This window comes from Copadichromis virginalis, linkage group LG4 (assembly GCF_057382275.1).
Source record: "Copadichromis virginalis isolate Kocher_CV1m ecotype Utaka linkage group LG4, C_Virginalis_male_GT1.1, whole genome shotgun sequence".
Taxonomy (NCBI): Eukaryota; Metazoa; Chordata; class Actinopteri; order Cichliformes; family Cichlidae; genus Copadichromis; species Copadichromis virginalis.
In genome coordinates, this window is record NC_140621.1 from 6,994,042 (window position 1) to 7,009,564 (window position 15,523).

General features: G+C 39.6%; 1 protein-coding gene across 1 annotated transcript; it reads right to left on the minus strand.

Annotated features, from left to right (window-relative positions):
* Positions 1-72: 72 nt before the first annotated feature.
* slc16a3a (solute carrier family 16 member 3a) lies at positions 73-11,935 on the minus strand. Its single transcript, XM_085453325.1, has 6 exons — positions 11,859-11,935; positions 7,114-7,377; positions 6,260-6,403; positions 4,889-5,508; positions 4,624-4,804; positions 73-2,659 (listed from the first exon to the last, which is right to left on the minus strand). Exons 2-6 carry the CDS (start codon positions 7,334-7,336, stop codon positions 2,244-2,246), a joined length of 1,584 nt encoding a protein of 527 aa, XP_085309451.1. The 5' UTR covers positions 7,337-7,377; positions 11,859-11,935; the 3' UTR covers positions 73-2,243.
* Between the last annotated feature and the right edge of the window lie 3,588 nt (positions 11,936-15,523).

Below are 15,523 nucleotides of genomic sequence, written 5' to 3' on the forward strand. Positions count from 1 at the left end.
TGTAATTTTATAAATAAAGTTTTCTTACATAAATACATAAATAATATAGATTTAAACAGACACTTGAACACAGGTATTTAGATTACATTTTTATAGTCAAGACATTTACACAGTCGTAAAGATTTATTTCTGCATTAGAACATATGGTTTCCACACAAAATAGAGTCAAATCATTTAGAACAAAAGTCTGGATCGGTCGTATTTGACTGATGTGACATTCAGCAGGAATTAGTAGTAAGGTGCAAACAGCGACATTATTCCATTTTCGGATTAACAGTCAACATGGTAACACAGTTAATGGAATAAAAACAAAAACAACATAAGCTCACATAGTCACATATCTCCTCACCACCTGTTTAACTGCAGCTTCACACAGAAATGCAAATACTCTACATTCAAATAACACTGACTCGTGTTTTAGCTTTAAACAACAAAACGAAGACAAAGCATAACAATCAGCGACAAGCTCTGTTTGTTTAAAACACAACATATAACATACACAATTTAAAAGAAACAAGACGTCCAGCATTTATTGCAGGCAGGTTGCTGTTGTGGTAGGCCGTCCTACAAACCAGTCAACCTTTTAAATGATCCAAATGTAACCATTATGGCCCTTTACTAATCTAAGTGGCACACAAAGCCCCACTCACTCATCTTTGCATGAGAAATCACCCGTCACCATGGATACTGACAGATCTCAATGTTCACCCAGCTGTTGTGTTATATTTCCTGCTGTCTCCTTACTGAATTGTAACAATCCCGTTTGATTTCAACTTAGATGTTATTTATTGATTCTTAGATTTTACTTAAAGGAATGGTCTGAGAGAACCGATGGTTATGAATCCAAGTATTGCAAACACAGCTGAGAAAATGTATTTCAGGAAGCACCCTGCAGCTTTTTCAGTTACCGATTTAGACATAGAGCAGTAGTTACTATAGTCACTCTCTTTTAGCTACGTGTTTGGTCTTTATCCAAATCTGAGAGATATAATATTTATAACAGAAAATATGTTTCTTTTTTCTCCTCACTGTAAAACAACTTCCTGGTAGGTGCCTGCAAAAGTTATACAAAATAACATAATAGTAATAGTAATGGTAAAAGTCTGCACAGTTCCATCCCAGGAGTTCCTTTCATGTTTTCTGCCATCTTTCAAACATTCACTAAGTTTGCATCTCTGCACTTATTTCTGTGAAAATTAAAATGAGTGACACAAAGCCAAAACAATCCCTTTAATGTTCTGTTTCACTGAAACACAAACAGTACAGGCAGTACAAAGCATGTAGGCAACATGAGGGAAAAGCTTTATAGTCATCAGTAAATCGATGCTTTAACCACACCTGTTTCATCCTAAGGGGACACACATATAGTCAGCCTGTCCTTTGGTCCATACAAACATACTGCGTCTTTATCCTATCTGTATATAATTTGCTTTGTAGCGTAACTTGGTGCTTTTGGGGGATGAACAACACAATCAGCACATTAAGCCCAACAACAGATACCCACAGTCAAACACATGTACCACAGTGCATTGAAAACATCTGATGCTTGATAGTGAAGGAGGGTAAGAGAGACTGGTACCTTCAACCAAAAGCACCTCAGACTGAACCGACTGCTTCCTTCTTTAAAACATCACACTTTTAACTAATCCTAACATCACAGTGAAGCTACAAATAATATTTGGAGCCTGCTTCTAATCCACACACAGCTACCACTTGACTGGGAACAACCTTTAGAAAGTTCGTTCTAAAAAACATAGTTTTATCAATCTCAATGGTGACGGCACAGATCAGGTGGGAAGATCATTTTCAGCTTTGGACATCGGGTGGAGAAGAGCTTCTGGTCATTACACAACCATCATTACATAAAGCTTTCCTGACCCTTTAAAACAAGCTGAATCAACCATTTACACAACATTTACTGAATTTCTCATGTGTTTTTTTTTTTTCAAGTAAAAACACAGAATATTCTTTCAAATTATCCCTCAACTTTATTTGCTGGTGGCTTTTAACATGAACTGTATAGACAAGGCAGTGTTGTGACAGCTAACCACACTAAAAACATCTAGAGATAAAATATTGCTCACAGAACTATTAGTATTTGATACGGCAGTGACTCTAATCTGCCATATCAGACACGAACACCTGGGTTAAACACTACATCATGGGGAATAACTATCCAGTACGGTGTGGTCCCGTTCACGTCACTGAGCTGTGTGGAAAATAATCCCATCTTCTACCCATTTTCACAGGCATGTTTCAGGACTGGGGGTCATGCCACCATTTAGTTGGGGCTCTTTCAAGAACTTTTCCACTTCCTGTGAGTCCACTGTTACGCTCTTTGGCCTGACCTCGTCTACTTTTTCTTTGTCTTTTTCCTCCTCCTCCTTCAACTCCTTCGATACCTCCCTCTTTGTTTCCTTCTCTTGCTCCTCTCTCTCTCCCTTCTCCTCTTCATCATTTACCTCCAAAGGCCTGCTGCATACTTCTGTCTTGGTGTCATCTGTGACTGTGATGCACTCAAGTTTGTGAGATGGCTCCTGGGGCTTCCTTTTGATAAAGAAGAAGTTGCAGGTAGCTAGAACCACAGCGGAGAGGACCACCTCGCTTCCTGCCAGCAGGAAGACGTACATGTATTTCTTGGTGGCATCGAGCAGTCGGCCTGAAACGGAAGAACACAGTGAAAGATGCAATTATATAGTAGAAATGATTTCGCTTCATTTGTGGCGATGCTGGTTTAAATAAACATATAGTGACACGTTTATGGATTCTTTAGAATTATCTGAATTTCTGCACTCATAACTCATAAAATGTGCTTAAATCATCCTGTACAATAAAACTGTAGACAGAAAGTAACTAACCCTAACATATGAACAGTTTTTATGAAGTATACATGCAGTCCAATTAAAAAAAAAAAAAACTAAGTGCATGTTTACCAGTCCAAAGCAATTAAAAGGGTATGTACCCACATAGCAAGCAGGTCTGGCCCGGATCTGGTGTCAAGCTGGCACTTCTGACTGACTGGTGTCATGGCAGGGTGTATGTCAACCAGATGTGGGCCAGGTCTGGCAGTGATGGCACTGTTTATGTTCCTATTGTCCTATTTTAGTTAGAAGACTCAAATGCCATGTTGCAATACTACACTGCTATGGTAGCCAACGTTTCAAATGCAGGTTTGACAGGTTTGTGAGTGTACACTTTGTCCAAAACTTAGTGACGGTTTACTCATCTTTGCCAGTGGATGGCTGTAGCTCAGGAGGTAGAGCAGGTCACCGACTGATCGGGAGGTTAGTGGTTCCCTGTCTCCTCCAGTCTGCATGTCAAGAGTGTTTATGTGAATGAATGTAGTTAGGAAGCACTCAGTTTAGAGAAAGTGTGCGATTGGGTGAATGTGACATGTTGTATAGAGCACTTCTGGCGCATGTTGTTATTACATGGCTTGATTAAGGTGCACATTAGGCTGACATCTGGGGCCAGAGCTGAAACAGTTCTGGGCCAGCAGTGTGTCTACAACTAGCCCGTGGCTGCACACAACTTACACATGGCCCACATACCACAAAGAATGACGGCCCTTTGGTGGCCCAGATCAGGTTTGCCAGAGGTAATGTGAACACCTCTTTAAAAATCATTTTGGCAGTTTACCAGCCTGGTCTTTACTGGCTACAATTAGCATGTTCATGACTGTCCAGGGTAGAAAAAGATGAACAAGTATGAACAATGTCCTCTGGACAGATAAAACCAAAGTGGAGATGGCCATTAGGCACAGCGCTACATCTCATGCACGGTGGTGGAGGAGTGAGGATTTGTGTTTGTTTTGTTGCAGCGGGATGTTGACCCCAAGCACGGCAGCCAAGCTGCAACAGAATATATGAAAAAAAGTGTTGCAATGGATCTCAACCTGATTTAAACGCTGTGGTGGGACCTTAAGAGAGCTGTGCTTAATTGAATGCCAGCAAACCTCCATGACCTGAAGTAATGCTGTAAAGAAGAGTGGGTGAAAATCTTAAATCTTTCACATGATTTGAGATAGTGATACAGTGGTACAGAGAACAGTTACTTCAAGTTATTTTTGTTAACAGTGGTTCTACAGCTACTGAACTGTGTATAAGACATGAGCCAATTAAATAATCACTAAAGTCCCAACTATGACCCGTTGGTCTTGGATACAACCTCATATCTTCCTGTTGGGCTCACGATCAACAGCTACTACCAAATAAAACAAGTCTTCCTTTTAAACGCAGACTTCACGGAGGCCAAATGTAAACTCAAAAGCAGCTTTATTGCTGACACAAGGGAAATGATGCAAAACTATACTGGGACATGTATGAACAAGTAAACAAAGAGGCAAACTGGGAAACACACAGCCATGAATGAGGGAGACTGCGACACTCGACAGAAGAAAACAAAAGGCTTAAATACACAGGGAATGACGAGGGAACAGGAAGCTCATGAGGAACACAGCTGGGACACAAAACATAAACATAACACATGAGACAGGGTACCGTCAAAGTAAGAGAAGCAAAGCAAAACATGGCACAGATGGGAGACTACCAAAGTAAAACAGGAAGTAACGGGAACACACACACAGAGGCACTGGGTCAAATGGCCCAGGATGCTGACACTGACCTGCACCCGGTGGCCCCACCAGCACAGCAATGGCCTCCATGAGGAGCACAAGGCCAATGGCACTGGAGAACTTCTCAGTACCGACAATTGCCATGAGAACTTCAAATTGTAGGGCACCCACCATCCCATAGGAGACGCCAAAAAAGACACAGAATACCACCAGAGAGGCATAGTCTTTGGCCTGGGAACAAACACAAAATAATGAACAGAAACCTTCAATGTCTGGACTTCATTTTCCAGTTCAAGGAAGTATGTGATCACTCACCTGTGAGCCAATCAGGTCAGTGACTCCATTGAAGAGCATAGCAAAGCTGAAGAGGTAGACGCAGCGAGGCCGGACCCATTTGAGTCCAGCGATTATACCGCACGTTGGCCGTGCAAAAATATCAATGAATCCCAGGATAGTAAGCAGTAAAGCAGATTTGGTGTCTTCATTTCCCAGCTCCTTAGCGTAACTAACAACAAACACAGGAGGCACGAACAGTCCCAGCACCATGATGGATGCCGCCACAGTATAGATGACAAAGCCACCATCTTTAAACACGGAGAAGTCCAGAAGTTTGGCTTTTGACTTCTTCTTCTCCTCTTTCACCTCTTCCTCCTTGTCATTGTCCTCTTCGAAGCTCTTGGCCTTGAGGTTCTTTGGGGCCACCAGAGGCTTCATGAGGGCCCCGCACACACAGCAGTTCAGCAGGATACCACCAAGGATAAGAAATCCTCCCCTCCATCCATACTGATACTGAAGTACCTGTCCCAGTGGCGAGAGGCAGCAAAGGGCCACGGGGCTTCCTGCTGCTGAAAGGCCATTGGCCAGAGGACGCTTCTCGCTGAAGTAGCGGTTCAACATAATCAGAGAAGGTTGGAAGTTCAGGGCTAATCCAAGACCTGCAGCAAATAAAAGAAAGGGTTACACTCTTCAGCCTTTTTAACTTGAACTTACCTGCTTTCATTAACATAGTTTTCTTTTTCCCTACATTTCTACATGATATGGAGACAAAGCATTTCAAGATGTTTCTAACCTTACTCTAATGTTTGAGATATGCTCATGCAGAACTTGTTTACATGACATCAGCCATATGATTTAATATATCTTAATGGGTATAATGATGCAAACTTTCTGACAGCATCTCCTGTAAAGTATTTGTGGTGTTGTTACCTTGAAACCTTTGTACCACTAACCTACATTACGGTTTCAAATGCTGCTCAATGATCCGATAAGCACCTGCGGTGGAGTATACTTTCACTGTAACCTTAACCCAGGCGGCACACCGGGGTGTTCTCATTATCAAAGCTGCAGGCTTGTCTCAGTTAAACACAAGGTGTCCTTTGGTGAAGGGGCTTATTTGACCCCAGACCACAATATTTCCCAAACTTAACCAAGTAGTTGTAAGCCGGTGTACCTTACAAAGCACCTTTTGGTGTTTATAAACCTAAGCAGCTTATAAAAAGCCCAATGGGGGAGGGAGCAGGAAGGAAAAACAAATGCAGAGCAAGCAGGGATAATTTGATTATGATGTATTGAAATATAGGAAAAACATTAATGCATTCTTCTAACAATTGTATTGTAATCTATTCTTAATTTATTGGGCGTAAAGCATTGTGTGATTTTATTTGACAATGTACAAGTGTTCGTGACCTGTAATGACTCCAGCAGTGAGGTAGATGTGGATGATACTTGTGGCAAAGGAGGCCAGAATCATTCCCAGAGAGGCAAAGAGGCCCCCCACCATCATGACTGGACGACAGCCTAAGCGGTTCACCAGCACGCTGCACAGGGGACCTGGACAAAGTGTAACATAGTATGACTGCATGCATCAGGCGCAGTGTGCAGCACATGAAAAGAAAAGCGGCGAGTATTAAGGTAAAACACAAGCATTTTCCAAAATTTCACATTTTATATCATTGTTAATATGATATAAAATATCCCTCTGAGAATATGCAGATACATTATTTTCAAAATGAGATCATCAAATCCTCGAGCTAACCCTTATTTCTTTACACAAAGCTCAAGAAACGAACCAGTGTTTGTGTCTGCACGTCAGACAAATTTGCAAAGAGACACTTTTTAATTAACACACAATTTGTTCCAATTTCTTAATCTGAATCTTAGGGTGATGCCATGGATTACACAGTTTGACAGCAAAAAATAATAATTTTTGCACCAATAAGTCGATTCGCAAAGAGCTATTAGCTGAAAACATGACATCTGAGCATGGTGTGTGTTTCCCCTCTTTCTGTCCTGCTCACGCTTCCGGGATTACTGTTATGTTTGATCCAGGGCTGCAGACTGTGGAGTTTTGTTCTGTGCCTGTCTCCAGTGTTCAGTGCTCAATCAAAACAAATGTTTAGGATGAAATGGGGCAAAAGGGAGTTTCAAAAAGCTTCTATTGCAGTATTTTTTAAATTAAAGAACTGCATAGGTACATAATGCTTCCAAGTACAAAGAGTTAAAAAAAATGTGAATACTGAATACAAAGGGTAGCAGCCTACCTGTGCCATAGAGCATGGCCAGCAGTATGGAGGAGATCCATGCAGTGTCGCTGTATCCAACACCAAACTCCCTGATCAGCTCTTTGAAAAATACGCTGATCGCTTTTGGGAAAGCATAGGAGAAGCCTGTGATGACAAAACAGCCAGCCAGCACTGCCCAGCCCCAGCCTCCGTCTGGAGCCTTCACCCTGGAATCACCCACATCCAATGCAACACCTCCCATAGTTCTTTAGGGCTATATCTTAAAGAAGGCAAATGGAGAAGCTGGAAAAAATAAATAAAAGCAACAGCAAGATGGGGATTTAGTTTGTGTCTAATTCAGTCCTGCATGAAGTGCCTATGTTCTAATAACTGCAACAACATCTGTTCTCTGTAATTATGAAGAATCAGAGAGGTGCATGGTACTCTAAGCATGGCTAGCTCTCAGTTCATAAGTCTTCACTGTGATACATCATGTGCATCAACAGCTCTAGACTCAAGTTATGCTGATTGGCAGAGAAGAAAGATTTTTAGTAGACAGGATCTGTGAACACCCACAAAGAATCAAAACTGTCAAATGAAACAAAGAGTGCACACTTTATATTCATTTTTTAATGTATTGCACATCTTGTTAGCCACACATTCTAAAAAATGTGGCTTCAGTAGTTTAAATACATCGAGGTGACAGATATATCATAATTTAATCAGATGTTCCAAGATGATAACAAACAGAAAATGTCCCATTGCCACTGCAGTGTATGTGTGAAAACGTTGTTAGTTTGGTTCCAACAATTATCCCAAACCAAAGACACCGAGGAGTTTTGTTGTTGATTGACCGAGTCTGACACCTCACCTCAATGCAATGGATCCCATGTTTTATGTTTTCCCCTCTCCCACTTACACGAGTGGAAAGATAAGATAGTGGTCACAGACTTTAGACAGACATCATAACAATCGATGACTCATGTAATTCATTTTTTATGTCTCCAATAACTTTGTGGATTATTTAAGAACTGACCAGCAAACAGATTGTGTGTACAGTAAAAGACCAAGAAAACAGTTTAATCCTGAAAATATTATCATTTCTTTCCAAGTAAAATTGCTAAAGTAGAGATTAAAGAAATCAAAATAACTCATCACTGTATTTACTATTAACTAACTAGGTAAACAAACCACTGGTAAGTGTTAAAACTTGTTCAAATATAAAGAGTCTTATCTTATTTTAATACAGCTGTTAATGCTTGTTCAGCCTCATCTGCTTCAACCAGTTGTTATTTATAAGACAGCAGAGAGTTACATGTCATCCTATAATGCTTTGTAATGGACTAGCTCAGAGATTTACAGGCTCACTGGTCCTCTGGAGCGATCATTGGCTTTTACCTCACAACCATACATCAGCACCACCACTTACACCCGATAGTTTCATGTATTGTATGTAAATCCAAATTATATATCAGTTTTTATTTTGGCGTGGAGGAGGGGTGGGCTTAGCTGCTTAGATGCTCAGCTGCTGGTGGGACAGTGAGGAAACAGCCAGTGGCTCCATCAGTTAATTTACGATCCCCTGAAGAAAGAGAAGGATTGAAATGCAGGCTGGGCTCTTGTTAAACAATCAGCAATCCTTTGTCTCTACGAAACATGAGCATTTCAAGCCTCGTGCTGTCAGGATTGTGACGTGACCAACCTAACAAATTTTAAAAACCCCGCAGGCCACCAGAGCCTGTGCAATGCTCAGTCCCCAGGGCAATATCCTACATTATTACACAGTCACAATAAGGAACATATCTTAGGACTATTGTTTGGACGATGATATCTGCTTTCCAAAATGTCCAGAGTGTCCTTGAAAAACAGATAACGTTACATCTCTGCTAAAATCGACTTGATTTATGCTGCACTGCTTATCCACAAATAGCTCAAGTGCACTCTGTCGTCACAGACGGATGAGCCAAAACGCTAAAATGTTGCATTTTAAGTTTTCTGCTGCATGTATTCACAAAATTAGGGAATGTAGTTTTAAGGCCATGTAATGTAGTTTTAATGGTAACTGCCCCAAACCTAAATAAATTATTGAATACATAAAATCTGAATTTTCCTTTTACAAAAATATTTTAAGTGTATTTTTTAAAACTACTTCAGTAACATTTTTTCCATTTTTAGCTTTTAAAAAATGCTGTTTTCCTTTTCTGTAGCCAAGAAAGGTAAGAATTAAAAATATATGTAATATTGAAAATTCTGTAACTTTATAGGTTGGTCCTCTATAGTTTATTGTTATTTATAGGAAGAACAAAGTACAGTTATGGTATAATATCATGAAGGAATGACTGTTTTGTGCTGGGACTTTAAAACTACACTAATCAATATTTCCATGGTAACAGTGGATCAATTTACGATGTGTACTCACACTGATTAACCCACAATTGTCCCCTTTCCTGTGTTCTGCTCAACAGAGAGTATTTTTTTACTGAGGTTAATAACTGCTGATTCCAGCTTCACTCAAACCATCACTTTATTTTCAGACAGCTGTTTTCAGCAAAACGCTCTAAAAACACTTCACTATGAACACAACATCCAGCATTTTGAAGCATTTTTCTGCTAATGAGTTACATATTTCTCTCAAGAGTTCACAAAAACCCAGAGACTGTATATAAAAGAAAGACATAGCCACTGTAATCTGATTTTAGGTGATGGTGTATCAACCCTGTGCCTGGTTCAAAGTGTCTTAACTTGTTTATGTCTTCTTTAGTTAATCGAAATACACTTCAAAAAGAATCTGTGTTTGTTTTAGACCTTTCAACTTTTTATAAGTATTACTCATGCACGGCACATCTCTAAGCTCAGTTTTTAACAGCTCACTGTGTACACTGCACCCCATGGTGTCCCAGGTACCCAACATTTGAATCACTCTTTACTCTTTCCAGCAGACTGAGAATAATTTATTCTACAGCCTCCCTCTGCTAATGTGGTTATATTAGCACATTATTTTAGCACATGAACCCTCCCCACATCGCTGCTGTATGGTTTTCTGTCTGTTCCTGTGCAAACTAACAGCAGAGCTGTATTTTTTGTCTGTTTTTTAGTGAGTGAGCAGATGGAATATTATATTTAGATTTAAACTAGGTAGCTAACTTCCTGCTAACTTCTAACTCAGCAAAATCTTATAAACCCTCTTCTGTGTGGATGCCCGGATGTTTATTGCAACTCCCAGGAAAAAAGCCACACTGACAATTTCATTGGATTTTCTTCATTGTTATTTTAGCAGCTCTTAACTTTCAGTGGTGCTGTTTTTGATTTTGAATTGTCAGACATACCTTAAGATTTCTGTTTTAGTACTATTAGTATTAGTAACAGTATTTATTTATTTTTACCACATTTTAAAGAGAATCAGAATCCGAATCAGAATCAGAATACTTTATTGATCCCTGGGGGAAATTATTTTTTGTTACAGTGCTCCATTTTAAACCAACATTAAGACAAGACAGACAATACACTAACTAAGAATAGTACAATATATACATATATATACATACATACATACATAAGTCACTCATAAATAAATAGTTGGAAAAGAAACATGTGTAGTTGTAGCAGCAAACAGTGTGTTAAGTGGATGCGTTGTACAGGGAGATGGCCACAGGCAGGAATGATTTCCTGTGTCGTTCAGTGGTGCTTTTCGGTAATCTCAGTCTCTCACTGAACGAGCTCCTGTGACTGACCAGCATGTCATGGAGTGGGTGGGAGGTGTTATCCAACATTGTCTTTATCTTGGACAGCATCCGCCTCTCCGACACCACCTTGAGGGAGTCCAGCTCCATCCCCACAACATTGCTGGCCTTACGGAATACTTAAAACTAGTGACTGAGACCATAAATTACTTTCTTTTTGAAAGCACAAAGTATCCCTTTGCTGTCCATGAGAAAGAAGCCTTTTAAGCCTTATGTTTATCTTTTATATACAGTTTGTGTAAAGACCGAAAAAGAAAGTAAAGTGATTATACTTTATTTTATGTTAGAAATATGCCTTTGTCCAGTGGATGATCATTCATCTTTGTGCCTTTTAGAAGAAAATTAAAAAATATATATTTAAACCATTTTACATTTCTCACATTTTTTAAATAAAATAATGTAAACCAGAAGTCTGAAGTCAGGAAATGTATACAAAATATTTGAAACAGTAAGGTTGATAAAATGCATACAAAATAACTTAAAAAGGGCTTTTATAGCTTTGATGATGTCATTGGCTTATTGATTTAATTTTAATTCAGAGTCTTTTTGTTTTGTATGTGTCTTTTTTTTTTTTTTAATAAATTATTTTAGGTATGAATTCGACAATTTGACATTAACAATATTTCGATTCCAATATAATTTTGATTTCAACCTTTTAAGATAAAAGTTTCAAGACTAAAGCAACAAATCCCTGCTGTGTGTATACCAACGCCACTCACATCCCAACAGGGGGGGTTGCATCGTGAAAAGCCTATAAGCTATTATCCCTGAATACCGACGCACACCTATGTCAAAACACTATCACGACACGCAGTCAGAATCGCGTGAGAAAACATGCATGAAAATTGAGCTATCACGAGAGATCACCCGTCCCATGAATATGTGTCACTGTGGCAGAGACTTTTCTGCTCCAATCGTCTCTAAATGAAGTTGAATTTCTATATAATACATATACTGTATATAACAGGGAGAGTTAACGGTTCCATCAGTGATATCAGGAGCTAAATCAATGCGCACACACAGAACAACTGTTGAGTGTCTTACCGGGTGATGCTGGCCTGCCCTTCCTCCAGCCTTCTGCTTCAGCACCGGAGATGCGCGTTCCTCCCCGCACGTCTGCCTGCAGATCATCACAAAGGAAGCCCCCTTGCTGCTGGGTCCTAAAGCCTACACACCACTGACGTCACTCAGCAGCATCCAATGATGAGCATTGCTTTTTTAGTCCTTTGTTTTTATTGGATAGTCTAGGTGATACCGGAACTGGTGATTACTGTTTTCCTTACGAGTGCATCCCATGGGAGTATTATGGATTTCAGATAGGAAGTGTCAATATAGGGATGCAGCTGGATGTAGTACTTCTGATAAAAACAATTAAATCAAGTCTAAAATCTGCCTTTAATTATTCAGTTGCACAAAATAAAGGCTGGGTTTTGAAAAACCTATAATACGATTTCCTGGGTGTTGTTTGCAACAGCAGTGACATTGTAGTAGAAATCCAAGCATACAGATTCATTTAATTTGTACTGAAGACCTTGGAGGACTTCAATAAAAAGGTATTTGAAATCAAATACTGCTGTGGACTCTGTGTAACACACAGTGGGGACCGCATAGAATAAATGTGGGTTTGCCCTGCCCACACAGTCCCATAGTTCACCCATACCCGCCCACTGTTGTCCTTCACGGGTATGTTTGTTAGGTATGGTTGGCAAAACAGCCAATTTGGACAGAATGCAAAGTTGTTGCCATGACAGCAGGTAATATGCTCCAAAGAGGCTACAAGTTCCAAACATCTTTACACGCAACAGAAGAGTTCAATCGCTCCAGATTAGCTTTAGTTAGGTACTAAAACTAAGTGTCCAGTCAATCCAAAAGTGCCAACCTAATGTGAAATTTGGTGAAAATCCCCGCTTGTTATAAGTCAAAAAGAGTGAAAGTCTGAAAAAAGAAAATTGAAGAAAGTGTTTCAGAGATATTATGTTCATGAAAATAAGATAGAAGAAAAACAACCTGTAAACATAACCCCTCAGGTCATGTGTCTCTGGGTTAGGGACACATTGTTTTTATTAAAAAAGCTTTGTTTTCAGATTCATAGTGCATTACTTAATAAAGAGTTAATCCTTTAAAGCCCACCATAGAGCCAAGTTCGCCAGAGCTTATCTTTCTATCTTTACATGCTGTAGTGCAATTTTTGGAGCATTTTAAGTTGCTATACATCAATACAAACGATATATCCTAAAGTTTAATAATATGTATATATTAAGTCCTTAGTTACTACATAACGTGCAAATAAGTGCAATAAACTAAAAAAAGAAAAGAAAATAATTTTAATTTTTTTACACATATTTGTAGTCACAGAAACTTCAGATATGTCCCTCAAAACTGTAAATGTACAAAAAAGTTGCATAAAATAATTTCTAACCACGGGAAATTTATTTTGCACAGTGTGCCTGGTCTCGTTCGTTCTTTAGTAACAAATAAGTCACTGTTCCATAGCTGTCCTCAGATGCATCTGCGAAATGATGTAACTGAGCAGTTTTTACAGTTCCAAAACTGTTGGTTTTAAAACAACGATCAACCTTAAACTCCTCCAGCTTGTAGAGCTCTTGCATCCAAATAGTCCATTCCTTTATAACTGCATCAGGTAATGTATCATCCCATCCAATCTTTTTACGACACAGATTTTGCAGACTCTTTTTAGCATTTAAGATTACTGGTGCCAACATTCCTAAGGGGTCATAAACAGAGCTGACTACAGAAAGGATGCCATGTCTTGTCAAAGGTTGATCTCTTAGAGTGATTCTGAACTTGAAAATGTCAGATTCAACACACCATTGAACGCCCAAAACTCTTTCCACTGGAAGCTCATCACTGATCAAGTCTAGATTCTTTATTTTGTTTGCTCTGTTACTTTCAGGTATTACAGCCAACACATTACGACTGTTACTTATCCATTTGTTCAGTGGAAAGCCTCCTTTCAAACATATGGCACAGAGTTCACGATAGAGATCTATCGCATCCTCTTCTGTGGCTGCTGAGACGAGACAATCGTCAACGTAAAAGTTGTTCAAGATTGTATCCACGGCTTGAAGGCTAAACTGTTGTTTATGATCTTCAGCACATTTCCTTAGTGCAAAATATGCACAACTGGGAGATGATGTTGCTCCAAACACATGTACTGTCATCCAATATTCAACCATGGCTTGAGTGTAATCTCCGTTGGGCCACCAAAGGAATCTCAACATATCTCGATCCTCCTCTGGTATTTTAACCTGATGAAACATGGCTTTAATGTCTGCCGCAATGACAACAGGTTCTTTACGAAATCTTGTCAGAACTCCAATTAACGTGCTGGTCAAGTCTGGACCTTGTAAGAGCTTGCTATTTAGCGACACTCCTTGATACTTGGCTCCACAGTCAAACACCACTCTAAGGGTTTTCTTCTGCGGATGCAGAACACCATGGTGCGGCAAATACCATTTCCTGCCATCCGTCCGTTCTAAGTTGTCCTCTGGTACCTTTTCTGCATAACCTTCAGAGATCATATCTACCATAAAGCTGTTATAGTCCTGCAGAAAAGAAGATAAGTCTTTTCTTCCAATTCTGAAGGCGTTGTTCAGCAACACTTTTATTATCTGGCATGCAGACCTTTAAGTCTTTCAATGGGAGTCCAATATAATAATGACCATTATGTAGCTTAGCAGTATTGGAAACTTTATCCAAAAACTGTTGGTCTTCCCTAGAAGGTTCTTTCTCATCTTTGGCACACTCTGGAAAATCAGTTTTAAACTGCTGATTCCACAGCTCATCAAGTTTCACCACTGAAACTCTATTGACAGCCACCGGATTATATCGTTCTGGTGAGGAACGATTGAAAGTTTGAATTCATCTTTACCGGCCCCAGTAAGAGCACTGGTCTGAATAGAGACTATGGCACGATCTTGAGTTTGTTCCTTTGATTCTTGTTCTTTACTCATTGTCTTTTGATAAATGTGTAACATTTGAGGATGCTTTAAACCACACGTCTTGCAACTGAGGCGCTTTTTGCAGTCTCTACTAATGTGTCCTTTACAAAGACATCCGAAACAGACTCCATTCTCTTTTAGAAAAGTGATTTTGTCTTTTTGCGTTTTTCTTTCCAGCTCTTGACAATTTTCTAAGGTATGTTCACCTTTGCAAAACAAGCAACTCCTTATTTGTGTGGCTCTTTCTTTTTCCTTAACTTTGTCAAGGAAGTTAGGGAAATAGGAAACATTAGAACTGTAAATGTTTTCTTCCTTGTCTGCAGATTAACAGTCCACAGGTTGGGTGCTCGCATTCTGATTCGTTCCCTGGAGATGAAGGAGAGAGAGCTCAGAGGACAGCAAGATGGAGGAGTGAAGAAGAAGGTGGTGCAGCTCAGTGTCCAATCAGGAGTGAGCAGTTCTTTCACTGCCTTCATTGCTGTCAACAAAGACAACAGAGAGGCGATCCAAGGACCTCTGCACCGCAGACATATTCTTCCACCCTGTGAGGTTTGTTTAAAGCAAAAAAAGCAATACCATGAAAGTGTTACAGTTTTTCTCAAATGTTAAAACACAAAAGCCAATCCTGTAACCCAAATGACCAGTAGTCTAAACACATTTACTAAATGTAGCCACCATATTCCAGTACCATAAACACATGTCACATGAAGACACAATTCACAAAACACAACCCTCTGTACTCATAAA